At 45.7% G+C, this 18341-nt stretch overlaps 1 protein-coding gene across 4 annotated transcripts in view; it reads left to right on the plus strand.

The window, feature by feature from the left end:
- Positions 1-16616, plus strand: part of NBL1 (NBL1, DAN family BMP antagonist) — a 30225-nt gene extending 13609 nt beyond the window's left edge. For 2 of the 4 annotated variants that reach the window (XM_073570328.1, XM_073570331.1), the window contains exons 2-4: positions 13652-13833; positions 13995-14106; positions 15552-16616. In XM_073570328.1, the coding sequence (XP_073426429.1) occupies positions 13664-13833; positions 13995-14106; positions 15552-15794 (525 nt within the window). In that variant the 5' untranslated portion in view covers positions 13652-13663 and the 3' untranslated portion in view covers positions 15795-16616. Of the gene's footprint in view, positions 1-7975; positions 8113-13651; positions 13834-13994; positions 14107-15551 lie in introns of those variants that run through there. The other 2 variants (XM_073570329.1, XM_073570330.1) reach the window with 2 other exon arrangements.
- Positions 16617-18341: the final 1725 nt, after the last annotated feature.

Raw genomic sequence — 18341 nt, forward strand, 5'->3', positions numbered from 1 at the left:
ATGTTGATGCCTTTGCCCAAAAAGCTCTGCTTTTGTCTCATCTGACCAGAGAACATTCTTCCAAAACGTTTTAGGCTTTTTCAGGTAAGTTTTGGCAAACTCCAGCCTGGCTTTTTTATGTCTCGGGGTAAGAAGTGGGGTCTTCCTGGGTCTCCTACCACACAGTCCCTTTTCATTCAGATGCCGACGGATAGTACGGGTTGACACTGTTGTACCCTCGGACTGCAGGGCAGCTTGAACTTGTTTGGATGTTAGTCGAGGTTCTTTATCCAACATCCGCACAATCTTGCGTTGAAATCTCTTGTCAATTTTTCTTTTCCGTCCACATCTAGGGAGGTTAGCCACAGAGCCATGGGCTTTAAACTTCTTGATGACACTGCGCACGGTAGACACAGGAACATTCAGGTCTTTGGAGATGGACTTGTAGCCTTGAGATTGCTCATGCTTCCTCACAATTTGGTTTCTCAAGTCCTCAGACAGTTCTTTGGTCTTCTTTCTTTTCTCCATGCTCAGTGTGGTACACACAAGGACACAGGACAGAGGTTGAGTCAACTTTAATCCATGTCAACTGGCTGCAAGTGTGATTTAGTTATTGCCAACACCTGTTAGGTGCCACAGGTAAGTTACAGGTGCTGTTACACAAATTAGAGAAGCATCACATGATTTTTCGAACAGTGCCAATACTTTTGTCCACCCTCTTTTTTATGTTTGGTGTGGAATTATATCCACTTTGGCTTTAGGACAATTCTTTTTGTGTTTTTTCATTTAAGACAAATTAAATGAAGATAATAATACCAAAGAATTTGTGTTTGCAATCATTTTCAGGAAGAAACTGAGTATTATCTGACAGAATTGCAGGGGTGTCAATACTTTTGGCCACAACTGTATGTACAAGAATATAACTACTATAATACTGCCCCCTATGTACAAGAATATAACTACTATAGTATTGCCCATATGTACAAGAATATAACTACTCTAATACTGCTCCTATATTCAAGAATATAACTACTATAATACTGCCCCCTATGTACAAGAATATAACTACTATAATACTGCCCCTATGTACAAGATTATTACAACCATAATACTGCCCTCTATGTACAATGTAAACAACGACTATAATACTGCTCCTAATTACAAAATTATAACTACTATAATACTGGTTCTATGTACAAGAATATAACTACTATAATACTGCACATGTGTACAAGAATATAACTGCTAAAGTACTTCTCCTACAGTTGTGGTCAAAAGTATTGACACCCCTGCAATTCTGTCAGATAATACTCAGTTTCTTCCTGAAAATGATTGCAAACACAAATTCTTTGGCATTATTATCTTCATTTAATTTGTCTTAAATGAAAAAACACAAAAAGAATTGTCCTAAAGCCACATTGGATATAATTCCACACCAAACATAAAAAGAGGGTGGACAAAAGTATTGGCACTGTTCGAAAAATCATGTGATGCCTCTCTAATTTGTGTAATTAACTGCACCTGTATCTTACCTGTGGCACCTAACAGGTGTTGGCAATAACTAAATCACACTTGCAGCCAGTTGACATGGATTAAAGTTGACTCGACCTCTGTCCTGTGTCCTTGTGTGTACCACATTGAGCATGGAGAAAAGAAAGAAGACTAAAGAACTGTCTGAGGACTTGAGAAACCAAATTGTGAGGAAGCATGAGCAATCTCAAGGCTACAAGTCCATCTCCAAAGACCTGAATGTTCCTGTGTCTACCGTGCGCAGTGTCATCAAGAAGTTTAAAGCTCATGGCACTGTGGCTAACCTCCCTAGATGTGGACGGAAAAGAAAAATTGACAAGAGATTTCAACGCAAGATTATGTGGATGTTGGATAAAGAACCTCGACTAACATCCAAACAAGTTCAAGCTGCCCTGCAGTCCGAGGGTACGACAGTGTCAACCCATACTATTCGTCGGCGTCTGAATGAAAAGGGACTGTATGGTAAGAGACCCAGGAAGACCCCACTTCTTACCCCGAGACATAAAAAAGCCAGGCGAGAGTTTGCCAAAACTTACCTGAAAAAGCCTAAAACGTTTTGGAAGAATGTTCTCTGGTCAGATGAGACAAAAGTAGAGCTTTTTGGGCAAAGGCATCAACATAGAGTTTACAGGAGAAAAAAAGAGGCATTCAAAGAAAAAAACACGGTCCCTACAGTCAAACATGGCGGAGGTTCCCTGATGTTTCGAGGTTGCTTTGCTGCCTCTGGCACTGGACTGCTTGACCGTGTGCATGGCATTATGAAGTCTGAAGACTACCAACAAATTTTGCAGCATAATGTAGGGCCCAGTGTGAGAAAGCTGGGTCTCCTTCAGAGGTCATGGGTCTTCCAGCAGGACATTGACCCAAAACACACTTCAAAAAGCACTAGAAAATGGTTTGAGAGAAAGCACTGGAGACTTCTAAGGTGGCCAGCAATGAGTCCAGACCTGAATCCCATAGAACACCTGTGGAGAGATCTAAAAATGGCAGTTTGGAGAAGGCACCCTTCAAATATCAGGGACCTGGAGTTTGCCAAAGAAGAATGGTCTAAAATTCCAGCAGAGCATTGTAAGAGACTCATTGATGGTTACCGGAAGCGGTTGGTCGCAGTTATTTTGGCTAAAGGTTGTGCAACCAAGTATTAGGCTGAGGGTGCCAATACTTTTGTCTGGCCCATTTTTGGAGTTTTGTGTGAAATGATCAATGTTTTGCTTTTTGCGTCATTCTCTTTTGTGTTTTTCATTTAAGGCAAATTAAATGAAGATAATAATACCAAAGAATTTGTATTTGCACTCATTTTCAGGAAGAAACTGAGTATTATCTGACAGGATTGCAGGGGTGTCAATACTTTTGGCCACAACTGTATGTACAAGAATATAACTACTATATTACTGCCCCTATGAATAAGAAACTAACAACCATAATACTGACCCAATGTACAAGAATATAACCACTATAATACTGCTCCTATGTATAAGAATACAACTACTATAATACTGCTCATATGTAGAAGAATATAACTACTATAATACTGCCCTTATGTACAAGAATATAACTACTATAATACTGCTCCTATGTACAAGATTATAAGTACTATAATACTGCCCCTATGTACAAGAATATAACTACTATAATAGTGCCCCTATGTACAAGAATATAACTACTATAATACTGCCTCTATGTACAAGAATAAAACTACTATAATACTGCCACTATGTACAAGACTATAACTACTATAATACTGCTCCTATGTACAAGAATATAACTACTATAGTACTGCTCCCTATGTACAAGAATATACTATAATGCTGCCCCTATATGCAAGAATACAACTACTATAATACTGCTCATATGTAGAAGAATATAGCTACTATAATACTGCCTCCTATGTACAAGAATATAACTACTATAATACTGCCCCCTATATACAAGAATATAACTGCTATAATACTGCCCCTATGTACAAGAATATAGCTACTATAATACTGCCCTAATGTACAAGAATATAAGTACTATAATTCTGCTCCTATGTACAGGAATATAACTACTATAATACTGCCCCCTATATACAAGAATATAACTACTATATACTGCTCCTATGTACAAGAATACAACTACTATAGTACTGCTCCCTATGTACAAGAATATAACTACTATAATGCTGCCCCTATATGCAAGAATATAACTACTATAATACTGCCCCCTATATGCAAGAATATAACTACTATAATACTGCCCCAATGTACAGGAATATAACTACTATAATACTGCCCCCTATATACAAGAATATAACTGCTATAATACTGCCCTCTATATACAAGAATATAACTGCTATAATACAGTCTACTATGTACATTTCCGTAGCTGCAGGACTGGTATATAACACATAGATAATGAGAATTTTGTCATTTTTTTTCATGATTTCCAACTTTAGAGCCAACATTTTGAAAGCAGCAAGCTGATAATTTCCATATTTTATTTTGGGGAAGTGACTGCAGGGAATTTCGGTCATGGGAAACAGGTTGAGGCTGGAGTTTGAGATGTGAAGGGGAAGGCCAGGGCATGTAGTTGTTTTGCACATCTGTGCTGAGCGCGGCGATTCCAGTGCCTTCTGGGAGTGTGGAGCGTAATGGGGGACATCCTGTCCCATCCCAGCACAGCAGACGGGATTAATGCAGTTTATAAATGGGAAAGATAGAACAGATGCGCTCCGGACATCATGGATACTTTGTTTTTTAGTGCATCCTCCAGCGCCGGTTTGTAAATGCAGCGCACCCTATTGTACATATATCTATTCTTCAATCTGTTTTTTTGGGCTATCCCCTCCGCTGTGCACGGATGAGGCCTGTCAGATGTCAAGCAGCTTTTTCAAAGTAAAGATAAAGTTTTTTTCCCAGAAAAGAGAATGAAAAGCAAAAAATTATTTATTATGACTTCATTAAAATAATAGTATAGGCATAACAAATAGCTGATGCATTTAGAGTCTGGCTGACACAAATTGTAGGTAAAGTATACATGACTCCCAGCCTCCTGCTTCCAGTGGTGTGGACGGCTCCCAGCTCCTGTTCCTAGTAATGTGTATGGCTCCCAGTCTCATATTCCCAGTGGTGTGTATGGCTCCCAGTGTGGTATTCCCAGTTGTGTGTACGGCTCCCAGTCTCCTGTTCCCAGCTGTGTGTACGGCTTCCAGTCTCCTGTTCCCAGTGGTGTGTACAGCTCCCAGTCTCCTGTTCCCAGTGGTGTGTATGGCTCCAAGTCTCCTGTTCCCAGTGGTGTGTATGGCTCCCAATCTCCTGTTCCCAGTGGTGTGTATGGCTCCCAGTCTCCTGTTCCCAGTGGTGTGTACGGCTCCCAGTCTCCTGTTCCCAGTGGTGTGTACGGCTCCCAGCTCCTGTTACCAGTAGTGTGGATGTCTCCCAGTCTCACATTCCCAGTGGTGTGTACGGCTCCCAGTCTCCTGTTCCCAGCTGTGTGTACGGCTCCCAGCTCCTGTTACCAGTGGTGTGTACAGCTCCCAGTCTCCTGTTCCCAGTGGTGTGTATGGCTCCAAGTCTCCTGTTCCCAGTGGTGTGTATGGCTCCCAATCTCCTGTTCCCAGTGGTGTGTATGGCTCCCAGTCTCCTGTTCCCAGTGGTGTGTACGGCTCCCAGTCTCCTGTTCCCAGTGGTGTGTACGGCTCCCAGCTCCTGTTACCAGTAGTGTGGATGTCTCCCAGTCTCACATTCCCAGTGGTGTGTACGGCTCCCAGTCTCCTGTTCCCAGCTGTGTGTACGGCTCCCAGTCTCCTGTTCTCAGTGGTGTGTACGGCTCCCAGTGGTGTGTACGGCTCCCAGTCTCCTGTTCCCAGTGGTGTGTACGGCTCCCAGTCTCCTGTTCCCAGTGGTGTGTACGGCTCCCAATCTCCTGTTCCCAGTGGTATGTACAGCTCCCAGTCTCCTGTTACCAGTAGTGTGGATGTCTCCCAGTCTTACATTCCCAGTGGTGTGTATGGCTCCCAGTCTCCTGTTCCTAGTGGTATGTACAGCTCCCAGTCTCCTGTTACCAGTAGTGTGGATGTCTCCCAGTCTCCCGTTCCCAGTGGTGTGTATGGCTCCCAGTGTCCTGTTCCCAGTGGTGTGTATGGCTTTCAGTCTCCTGTTACCAGTGGTATATACGTCTCCCAGTCTCGTGTTGCCAGTGGTGTGTACGGCTCCCAGTCTCCTGTTCCCAGTGGTGTGTACGGCTTCCAGTCTCCTGTTCCCTGTGGTGTGTACGGCTCCCAGTCTTCTGTTCCCAGTGGTGTGTACGGCTCCCAGTCTCCTGTTAACAGTAGTGTGGATGTCTCCCAGTCTTAAATTCCCAGTGGTGTGTACGGCTCCCAGTCTCCTGTTCCTAGTGGTGTGTACAGCTCCCAGTCTCCTGTTACCAGTAGTGTGGATGTCTCCCAGTCTCGTGTTGCCAGTGGTGTGTACGGCTCCCAGTCTCCTGTTCCCAGTGGTGTATACGGCTCCCACTCGTGTTCTCAGTGGTGTGTACAGCTCCCAGTCTCTTGTCCTCAGTGGTGTACATGGCTCCCAGTCTCCTGTTCCCAGTGGTGTGTACGACTCTCAGTCTCCTGTTCACAGTGATGTGTACGGCTCTCAGTCTACTGTTCACAGTGATGTGTACGGCTCCCAGTCTCCTGTTCCCAGTCGTGTGTACAGCTCCCAGTCTCCTCTTCCTAGTGGTGTGTACGGCTCCTAGTGTGGTATTCCCAGTGGTGTGTACGTCTCCCAGTCTCCTGTTCCCAGTCGTGTGTACAACTCTGTCTCCTCTTTCTAGTGGTGTGTACAGCTCCCAGTCTCCTCTTCCCAGTGGTGTGGACGTCTCCTGTTCCAAGTGAGGTGTATGGCTCCCAGTCTCCTGTTCCCAGTGATGTGCACGGCTCCCAGTCTTTTGTTCCCAGTTGTGTGTACTGCTCCCAGTCTCCTGTTCCCAGTCGTGTGTATGGCTCCCAGTCTCCTCTTCCTAGTGGTGTGTACGGCTCCCAGTCTCCTCTTCCCAGTGGTGTGTACAGCTCCTAGTGTGGTATTCCCAGTGGTGTGTACAGCTCCTAGTGTGGTATTCCCAGTGGTGTGTACAGCTCCTAGTGTGGTATTCCCAGTGGTGTGTACGTCTCCCAGTCTCCTGTTCCCAGTGATGTGTACAGCTCCCTGTCTCCTGTTCCCACTCGTGTGTACGGCTCCTTGTGTGGTATTCCCAGTGGTGTGTACGTCTCCCAGTCTCCTGTTCCCAGTCATGTGTACAACTCTCAGTCTCCTCTTTCTAGTGGTGTGTACAGCTCCCAGTCTCCTCTTCCCAGTGGTGTGGACGTCTCCCAGTCTCCTGTTCCCAGCGATGTGTACGGCTCCCAGTCTCTTGTTCCCAGTCGTGTGTACGGCTCCCAGTCTCTTGTTCCCAGTCGTGTGTACGGCTCCCAGTCTCCTGTTCCCAGTCGTGTGTACAGCTCCCAGTCTCCTCTTCCTAGTGGTGTGTACGGCTCCCAGTCTCCTGTTCCCAGTGATGTGTACGGCTCCCAGTCTCCTGTTCCCAGTTGTGTGTACAACTCTCAGCCTCCTCTTTCTAGTGGTGTGTATAGCTCCCAGTCTACTCTTCCCAGTGGTGTGGACGTCTCCCAGTTTCCTGTTCCCAGTGGTGTGGACGTCTCCCAGTTTCCTGTTCCCAGTGAGGTGTATGGCTCCCAGTCTCCTGTTCCCAGTGAGGTGTATGGCTCCCAGTCTCCTGTTCCCAGTGGTGTGGACGTCTCCCAGTCTCCTGTTCCCAGTGGTGTGGACGTCTCCCAGTCTCCTGTTCCCAGTGATGTGTATGACTCTCACTCTTGTGTTCCCAAAATGAATAAATGAGCAACAGGACAATGCAGCATTATGGGCAAAGATATTCCAGAATTGCTAAATCATAGAAAAAGCAATTATTTACTATGTGAAGAAAACGGTCAGATCCCACACTCTACTGCACTGCTTTGTGGTAGATGTAGTTTCTCTTCTAGTCTCATCACTATATACTGTGTGAAAGCAGTAATGCCAAAAGCATGACTATTCTCTCTGCAGACAAGTACCAGCACAGTGATGCGACACCTGAGAGCTAACAGACGGTCAGTAGAGCTGTGATTTATAGGCAGAATTGTGAATGCAGCTCTGGATGTCATTAGTGTAGGTTTTGTAATGAGGATGATTCCTGTGCTGTGCAGTGTACTGTACAGGAGCTATTGTCCATAGTTGTCAGCCACACTTTCTATGCATGCGTTCTGGAATGTTCTGTTACTTCTGATTGACATTAAGCAAATTTATGGCCGCTCATAGATGCCCAGCTATTAAAGATCCCTTTAAATACAAACAGTACAGTGTAGAACTCTGGACCACCTTAGTCCTAATTACCCATATTGTGCTGGGACTTGTAGTTCCCGGGCTGTTGGCGATCTACACCTGGTTCCGCCGCAGACACTGAGGGGTTAAGTGCTTTCTGCTCTTTGGGAGACATCAGTCTTGTAGATGGAGAGATACTGAGCTGCTTCATGTGCAGCCAAAGTGAATTCCTCCCTGAGGCTGCGGGACATTCCTGCTCAGGGTGAGAGGAGCCTGCGCCAAGGTGAAGGGAATGTGCAGCAATTACTGCAGCCACCTGGACAAATCAGGGGCCCCTGGGCCACAATCACCAGCCCAATATATCATCTGTGATACTGTGCTGTATCTAATCCTATCTTGTGTGATACTGCCCGCTCAGCCGTGTATCTAATCCTCTCCTGTGTGATACTGCCCGCTGAGCCGTGTATCTAATCCTATCCTGTGTGATTCTGTCTGCTGAGCCATGTATCTCATCCTATCCTGTGTGATACTGTCTGCTGAGCCGTGTATCTAATCCTATCCTGTGTGATACTGGCTGCTGAGCTGTGTATCTAATCCTATCCTGTGTGATACTGTCTGCTGAGCCGTGTATCTAATCCTATCCTGTGTGATACTGGCTGCTGAGCTGTGTATCTAATCCTCTCCTGTGATACTGACTGCTGAGATGTGTATCTAATCCTATCCTGTGTGATACTGTCTGCTGAGCCGTGTATCTAATCCTCTCCCGCGTGATACTGCCCGCTGAGCCGTGTATCTAATCCTCTCCTGTGTGATAGTCTGCTGAGCTGTGTATCTAATCCTCTCCTGTGTGATACTGCCTGCTGAGCAGTGTATCTAATCCTCTCCTGTGTGATACTGTCTGCTGAGTTGTGTATCTAATCCTCTCCAGCGTGATACTAACTGCTGAGCTGTGTATCTAATCTCACCCTGTGTGATACTGTCTGCTGAGCCGTGTATCTAATCCTCTCCTGTGTGACACTGACTGCTGAGCCGTGTATTTAATTCTATCCTGTGTGATACTGTCTGCTGAGCCGTGTATCTAATCCTATCCTGTGTGATACTGGCTGCTGAGCTGTGTATCTAATCCCCTCCTGTGATACTGACTGCTGAGATGTGTATCTAATCCTATCCTGTGTGATACTGTCTGCTGAGCCGTGTATCTAATCCTCTCCTGTGTGATAGTCTGCTGAGCTGTGTATCTAATCCTCTCCTGTGTGATACTGCCTGCTGAGCAGTGTATATGATCCTCTCCTGTGTGATACTGACTGCTGAGCCGTGTATCTAATCCTATCCTGTGTGATACTGACTGCTGAGCTGTGTATCTAATCCTCTCCTGTGTGATACTGTCTGCTGAGTTGTGTATCTAATCCTCTCCCGCATGATACTGCCCGCTGAGCCGAGTATCTAATCCTCTCCTGTGTGATACTGCCTGCTGAGCCTTGTATCTAATCCTCTCCTGTGTGATACTGACTGCTGAGCTGTGTATCTAATCTCACCCTGTGTGATACTGTCTGCTGAGCCGTGTATCAAATCCTCTCTTGTGTGACACTGACTGCTGAGCCGTGTATTTAATTCTATCCTGTGTGATACTGTCTGCTGAGCAGTGTATCTAATCCTCTCCTGTGTGATACTGACTGCTGAGCCGTGTATCTAATCCCACCCTGTGTGATACTGACTGCTGAGCCGTGTATCTAATCCTCTCCTGTGTGATACTGTCTGCTGAGCCGTGTATCTAATTCTATCCTGTGTGATACTGTCTGCTGAGCCGTGTATCTAATCCCACCCTGTGATACTGTCTGCTGAGCCGTGTATCTAATCCCACCCTGTGTGATACTGTCTGCTGAGCCGTGTATCTAATCCCACCCTGTGTGATACTGAATGCTGAGCCGTGTATCTAATCCTCTACTGTGTGATACTGTCTGCTGAGCTGTGTATCTAATCCTCTCCTGTGTGATACTGTCTGCTGAGCCGTGTATCTAATCCCACCCTGTGTGATACTGACTGCTGAGCCGTGTATCTAATCCTCTCCTGTGTCATACTGTCTGCTGAGCCGTGTATCTAATCCCACCCTGTGTGATACTGTCTGCTGAGCCGTGTATCTAATCCCACCCTGTGTGATACTGACTGCTGAGCCGTGTATCTAATCCTCTCGTGTGATACTGACTGCTGAGCCGTGTATCTAATTCTATCCTGTGTGATACTGACTGCTGAGCAGTGTATCTAATCCTCTCCTGTGTGATACTGCCCGCTGAGCCGTGTATCCTCCTTCATGTGATCCGGACTCAGAGCAGCACTACTCCCCCCATCATTTCTCGCTCGCGGCTCCTCTGATCATGGATGCTCTGTTTTCTGCACTCAGTTGCCGCAGTGTTGTTATTTTCTGCACCGGATGCGCCGTTATCTGCAGCACGTGGTACGCGGTGGAGACACAGACGCGCCATTCAGGGTTGCGGAGTCTGCACAGATTTATTTCCCTCGTTGGGAAATATCATTGCAAAGACGCGGGGTGCAACAGAGTGCAAGCTCCTCTGCTGAGCGCAGAGCCGGGGCACTGTCTGACCGACTGCTATCAGATGAGCAGCATCTTAAACGCTGAGAATAGTTCCGCTATAACCTGGGCCTCTCCTTGTATATAGAACTATTAGGATAAAAAACAAGGTCCCAAAACTCAAACCAAAAAGCTTAAAAAGATCCCCGTAGTATTTACTACACTTATTTTAATACCACCGAATGGAGCTAAAAAAATGTAATAGCGTTACAGTGTGGGGAGGGGGCAGCGGGGCTTGCCCTATTTCAGTCTCACCCACTTTCCTGCGGAGGATGGCACCCTAATATTGCGATGTGGTGCCCCAGCTCCTGTCGGCTCTCCCTCTCTGACTCTATTATGCCCTAAATGTAAATATCAAAAATATGTGATGAGGCGATAATATTCATGAGCAGAACAATAATACCAGTGTATACTGTAGATATAAAAAATGTTCATGTCACAAACAAAGCCGTGAATTAGATGGTTGATGTATCAGTGCAGCACTGTTTAAAGATTTATATAAGTCCGATCAATTGGAAAAACAAGTTTTCTTATTAGAGTAGAATTAAGAAGCAATATAAACTACAAGATACAGAGTTACAGCAACCAAATACCAGCAGAAAATATCAGAAAAATGCAATGTAAGTCCTCAATGGTGACAGATAACAGCATAGTCGTCAGGTCCATGTATTCGCAGAGTAAGGGCAGAGACACACTGGCGAATTTTTCGTCCAAGAATCGGATCGTAAAACTTGCCCTGGCCGGCACATCTCCTGCTCTGAGCATGACAGTATGATGGATTACTATGCAGCTGTCATGTTCAGGTCAGGAGAGGTGCCGGCCAGGGCAAGTTTTACGATCCGATTCTCGGATGAAAAATTCGCCAGTGTGTCTCTGCCCTACATGTAATGATATAGACACGTGTCTAACATTATGGAGCAGTGGGACCTGCCCCTTTTTTTGGTGTGAAACCTTTCGCCTGATGAACCCCTAGAATAAGAGGGGAGAAACGCGTTTGGAATGTTCATGTATCAGGACTTCACAGTTACACACGATAAGTATCATTACTTTTCCTGTGGGAATATATGGACCTGACGACCGTGCTGTTATCTGTATTGTATGTTCTACTCTAATAAGAAAACTTGTTTTTTTCCAATTAATCTGGTTATATAAATCTTTAAATAGTGACCAGAATTGCTCCACTGATGCATAAATCATCTAACTGACGGCTTTTATTGCTATGTGAATTATATATATATAGCGGGTACGGAAAGTATTCAGACCCCTTTCAATTTTTCACTCTTTGTTTCATTGCAGCCATTTGGTAAATTCCAAAAAGTTCATTTTCTTTCTCATTAATGTACACTCTGCACCCCATCTTGACCGAAAAAAAAACTGGAATTTGTGCAAATTTATTAAAAACACACAGGTATTATTGTTCTTCTTGTGAATAATGTCGCCTCATCACTTACTTTTGGTGCCCCCTCCTCGCTCTGTAATGGTATTAGACCTTTTAGCCCCTCCATTTTATGGTATTAAAATAAGTGTAAATCGTAGGAGGGTCTTTTTATTTTTTTTGTTTTTCATCTTGTATATACAGTACATTATCAGGGGGTAACTACAATAAGTGCAGGGGTTACAATCGCTCCCAGGCCCTGCTGCAGCCTAGGGAGCCCAAAAGATCTTTGGGCTTATTTGAAAAACATATTCTTATTAAAGTTTTGCAATAATTGAGGGCCCCGTTAGAACTTTTGTATTGGGACCCACGAGCTTCAAGTTACACAACTGTACATTATATATGGCACAATGGCGTTCATTCACAGATTAGTGCTGATCTTCTGCACTTAGTGTCCGCCTGTCCAGTCCTGTTACCTACAGGAGCGCAGTGAAGTGCAGAGGAACACAATCAGGTCACCCAGGGTCAGTGGATCTGGGAGAAGAATTACCATACAGCAGAGGAAACAGGAACCAATGTACAAGGACCTCTGCTGGACATGGCTGGGATTACCATCCATACTGAAAGTCTAACAATAGCATTATACCGCCAGTCACCATGAAACTACTATAATACTGCCTCTCTGTACAAGAATATCACTATTATAATACTGCTGCTATATACAAGAAAATAACTACTATAATACTGCTCCTATGTACAAGGATATAACTACTATAATACTGCTCCTATGTACAAGGATATAACTACTATAATACTGCTCCTATGTACAAGGATATAACTACTAGAATACTGCTCCTATGTACAAGACTATAGCTACTATAATACTGCTCCTATGTACAAGAATATAACTACTATAATACTGCTCCTATGTACAAGAATATAACTATTATAATACTGCCCCTATGTACAAGAATATAACTACTATAATACTGCCCCATGTACAAAAATATAACTACTATAATACTGCTCCTACATTCAAGACTATAACTACTATAATACTGCCCACTATGTACAAGAATATAACTACTATAATACTGCTCCCTATGTACAAGAATACTGTATAACTACTATAATAATGCCCCTATGTACAAGAATATAACTGCTATAATACTGCTCCTATGTACACAGACTATAACTAGTATAATACTGCCCCTATGTACAGAATATAACTACTATAATACTGCTCCTATTTACAATAATATAACTACTATAATACTGCCCCCTATGTACAAGAATATAACTACTATAATACTGCCCCCTATGTACAAGAATATAACTACTATAATACTGCCCCCTATGTACAAGAATATAACTACTATAATACTGCTCCTATTTACAAGAACATAACTTCAATAATACTGCTCCTATTTACAACAATATACTATAATACTGCCCCTATGTACAAGAATATAACTACTATAATACTGCCCACTATGTACAAGAATATAACTGCTATAATACTACTCCTATGTACAAGACTATAACTAGTATAATACTGCTCCTATGTACAGGAATATAACTACTATAATACTGCCCCTATGTACAAGAATATAACTACTATAATACTGCCCCTATGTACAAGAATATAACTACTGTAATACTGCTCTTATGTACAAGAATATAACTACTATAATACTGCTCCTATGTAAAAGAATATAACTACTATAATACTGCTCCTATGTACAGGAATATAACTACTATAATACTGCGCCTTATGTACAGGAATATCACTGCTATAATTCTGCTTCCACGCTGCTTTGCACAATGACGTTATCCTCTTTTCTGTGGTTTTCTCTCTAGTTCTAGGTGTCGATGATGATCCGGTTTCTGATTGGCTTCCTGCTTCCGGCCGGGGTCTTTGCCGCTCCTCCCCCCATTAATAGGTTGGCACTTTTCCCTGATAAGAGCGCCTGGTGTGAGGCTAAGAACATCACACAAATTGTGGGGCACAGCGGCTGCGAGTCCAAGTCTATCCAGAATAGGTAAGTGACCACAAGGTGTGAGCCGCTGGTCATGCTCCTGTACCTGTGCAGTGTTTTGTTAGGGGGCGCTGTGTCCAGGGGGCGCTCTGTGTGCATGCTCCAGAGGCTGTGTTTGTCTTGTCGGTGGATGCTTTCCTCACATTTGCTCTTTTTGCTTTCAGGGCCTGCCTGGGACAGTGTTTCAGTTACAGCGTCCCCAACACATTTCCGCAGTCAACGGAGTCCCTGGTGCATTGCGACTCCTGTATGCCGGCCAAGTCCATGTGGGATGTGGTGAGTGTCACATATTGTAGGGGTGTCACCAACTACCAAAGCCCCCCACAATCAGTAGAAAAATAAATATATACACATCTCCTGTAAGAGGAACCTGTCCCCAGATGTAAACACTATAAATCATTCCCACCCACCATGTGTTAGATCCTTCTGAACTGATAGTCATTACTCCGCAGTAGTGCTGCATACCTAATGTGGCACCTTCTAGGAGCCTGCTGAAACAGGTTGTCGGCAAAACACAGCAGCAGGTCCTGTTCTGCAGCGCATAATGCAAAACTACTATAGCGCACTGTGTGATCCACATCACGTTAGCACAGCAGGAGGCTGGGAGGGGAGGGTCGGGTATTGCCTATCAGACACTTGGCGGGTCTGGTAATGCCTAGCATACATTTGGAGGGTTGGGTAATGCCCAGCAGACACTTGAAGGGTCGAGTATTGCTGAGCAGGCACTTGGAGTGTCGAGTAAGGCCGAGCGGACACTTGGAGGGTCGGGTAAAGCCCAGCAGACACTTGGAGGGTCTGGCAATGCCTAGCAAACATTTGGAGGGTTGGGTAATGCCCAGCAGACACTTGAAGGGTCGAGTATTGCTGAGCAGGCACTTGGAGTGTCGAGTAAGGCCGAGCGGACACTTGGAGGGTCGGGTAAAGCCCAGCAGACACTTGGAGGGTCTGGCAATGCCTAGCAAACATTTGGAGGGTTGGGTAATGCCCAGCAGACACTTGAAGGGTCGAGTATTGCTGAGCAGGCACTTGGAGTGTCGAGTAAGGCCGAGCGGACACTTGGAGGGTCGGGTAATGCCCAGTAAACACTTGGAAGGTCGGGTAATGCCCAACGGACAATTGTAGGGTTGGGTAATGCCCAGCAGACACTTGGAGAGTTTGGTAATGCTCATCGGACACTTGGAAGGTCGGGTAATGCCCAGTAAACACTTGGAAGGTCGGGTAATGCCCAACGGACAATTGTAGGGTTGGGTAATGCCCAGCAGACACTTGGAGAGTTTGGTAATGCTCATCGGACACTTGGAAGGTCGGGTAATGCCCAGCGGACAATTGGAGGGTTTGGTAATGCCCAGCAGACACTTGGAGGATTTGGTAATGCCCATCAGACACTTGGAAGGTCGTGTAATGCCCAGCGGACACTTGGAGGGTCACGTAATGCCCAGTGGACACTTGGAGGGTCGGGTAATGCCCAGCAGACACTTGGAGAGTAGGGTAATGCCCAGCGGACGATGTTATAGAAATCTCTGATCTTTCAGGGGTGGTGCAGAGACCTTCCAATACCAGGAGGCAAATGAAGGCTGCTTTCCTCCTTGTGTCACATTGTTCCCTCAGCTCTAGGGTGGTATTAGATGGGGGTCACACCTTCTCTTTGGGGTCCTCCGCCATTATCAGCTGCCCTCTATCACTGCTTGATGACTCCTTCTGTTGTCTGTGTGCCCGGACAGGTCACGCTGGAGTGTCCCGGGAATGAAGAGGTCCCCCGGGTGGACAAGTTGGTGGAGAAGATCTTGCGCTGCAGCTGTCAGGCCTGTGGCAAGGAGTTGAGCCAGGAGGGAGCCATGTTTAACGTCTACCTGAACACGGCAGATGAGGCGCTATCTCCGGCCGAGAACATCGGACGACACCAGCACCGACAGGAAGAGGAGTCTCCACCGGCCGCTCAGCGGGATGGCGAGAGTGAGGAGTGAAGGGGGCAACGACCCCAAAGACTTGTCTCCCTCTGCAGCCGACATGACAGGGATTCGGCCCCGGGGCCTCCACACGGACTACAGATCTCCTCCGACGCTTCATACCTGTGACAGGGTCACCCCTGAACCCCGACTCCTCCAGATATAACATGCACACCCGCCACATACGCATCCTGTACTCCAGTCACATCCAGAGCTGCACTCATAATACAGCTACCACGATGCACCGCAGTAGAGTGCAACCATACAGGCTCCTGGCTGCAGCTCTGGGTGTGACTGGAGTATAGAATGTTACTGGACAATATAAAGCAGCTGTTCATTATAAGCCGCGGAGCTGCACCCCAGGACGTATAATCACTCATCACCAACGGTGCCTTCACTGCGCAGAAATTAACCCGTGACTCTCCGGGGACCGCCGTGCAACTGGCATGGTATAATGATAGGGGTCGTCTTCCAGCTGTGTCCTTACCTCTCTCGCCTACTGCTCTCTGCCTGTGACGTGTCAGTCTTCACTGCCATTTATTTGAATTGCTAAGCTCCGCATGAACAAGTGCTATCGATCCTGCCCTCTAGTGGACCGCGCTGCACCTGCAGACACAATAAAACAATGTAAATGGCGGTAAGTAGCGGTGACCGTGCAGGAAACCATCGCCATCTTTTCTATGACGCCTCCTACTGGCCGGGAATGGGAACTGCACGATGTCCTCCATGACAGGTGTCACTCAGGATCCCTATCGACCAATGAACGACTGGTGGAGACGCCTGTAAATGAACACTTTGTATATAGGAGCCAAGAGTTTATATTAAAGATTTACAAGAGGATTGTCCCCCGCAGGGGAAGAGTCTGTGATCGCATCTGATTCATAGGGGGCGCCATAGCATCCTTCACCCCTTACTCTAGTCACATCCAGAGCTGCATGCAAACTTCTGGTGGCATCCTGCTGTCAAGTGTGCAGCCTCCAAGCCGTATACTAGGACAGGAGCCCTGAGCTGTGGTTATATAGGGGTACCAGGATGGCAGAAATGGGGACCCTAAGCAGACCCTGCAGGGTATAGGGGGACTATGATGCCGCACAGTGGTTGGGAACTTGATGGACGCCCCTCTAGGTTCACACGCTGTCATTAATGGTCGATCTGCAGCGATCAGTGCTTGCTCTGGTCACTGCTGTTGGAGGCAACCATCACCTCTCACAGCTCCGGTGCAGGACCAGTTTTAGACAAAACGAGACCCCAATCCCTGAAATGTTCCATCAACAAGACTGCAACAGTCATAAGCATAATAAAAAGTGGTGAAAAATGTCCCCAAACTCCCCTGCTAAATCCCCTCTGGCTCCACTGCCAATGCTCCGGGGTCCCTGCCGGTCAGAGTGTACAACCATAAGATCAATGCAACCAAGACTGCCATAAACCCCCAGAGTGTCAGTGCCGGAGCTGTGGGGATTTATCATTTCTGTGCTCATTTGTTTTACATTAACAAAAAAACCCATAGGGTCTGTTCACATGCACGTTTTTTTTGCTGGAAAGTGTTGGCAGGAAAAATGCTGGGCACAGTCCGTGCGATTTTACGTGTTTTTTTGTGTGTTTTTATTACTTTTTGCAGAGTTTTAATTTCTGTTTTTCTTTCCCATTCATTTGAATAGGGAAAAAAATACTGAAAGTATCAACATATAACGGATTTAAAGAAAAAAAGTGTCTGTGGCTGGCCGGTGTACTGGGTTAGCAGATAGCACGATTCCAGCCCTGTGCACACTGCGTTTCTGCCTGAATCGCCCTAAATACAGGATCAGCGAAATCCCCGACGCGGCCGTACACTGCAATGACACAAGCGAAGAACAATCAATTCTATTTGTTTTTTTTTCTGAAATTGTGCTTTTTTTTTTCTGAAATTCTCAGTTTGTGTCTTTTCTTCACTTTTCTGAGGCTGTTGGACACGTAAAAAAACCACACAAATGGAGCTGATCTGATCTCCATTCCTGTCATTGCCGGCTATAGTCCTATAGGGCAGAATTCACCGGACGCCTTGCAGAAACACAGTGTGAACAGGGCCTGATGTGAGGCTATGTGCACACGTGTGGAAATCCCACGGAAATTTCCGCGGGAATTCTGGAATTCCATTCCGCGGGAAATATGCGAGAAAACCGCATTTTAAATTCCCGTATATTTCCCGATTTGCAAGCGTAATTAGCTTGCAAAATGCTAGCGTTTTTCCAAGCGATCTGTAGCATCGCTTGGAAAAGGCACACTCGTCAAACATAGTGTTTGACGAGTGCGACCAACTTTTTACTATTGAGGCTGCCTATGCGGCATCAGTAGTAAAAGTATCTAATGTTAAAAATAATAAAAGATATAAAAAATCGTGTTTTTCTCACCTTTCGACGTCCGGCGCATGGTCCCCGATCCTCGCGATGCTCCCGGCAGGTCCTGCTCCCAGGGATGCCTTGCGACAATGACCTTTGATCAAAGGTCATTTTCGCAAGGCATCCCTGGGAACGGAACTTGCCGGGAGCATCTCTGAGGCCTGGTGACGCTGCGGGGGACATCGCAAGG

The sequence above is a fragment of the Dendrobates tinctorius genome, unplaced genomic scaffold (assembly GCF_039654945.1).
Source record: "Dendrobates tinctorius isolate UK_male_01 unplaced genomic scaffold, ASM3965494v1 ptg000028l, whole genome shotgun sequence".
NCBI classification, from domain to species: domain Eukaryota; kingdom Metazoa; phylum Chordata; class Amphibia; order Anura; family Dendrobatidae; genus Dendrobates; species Dendrobates tinctorius.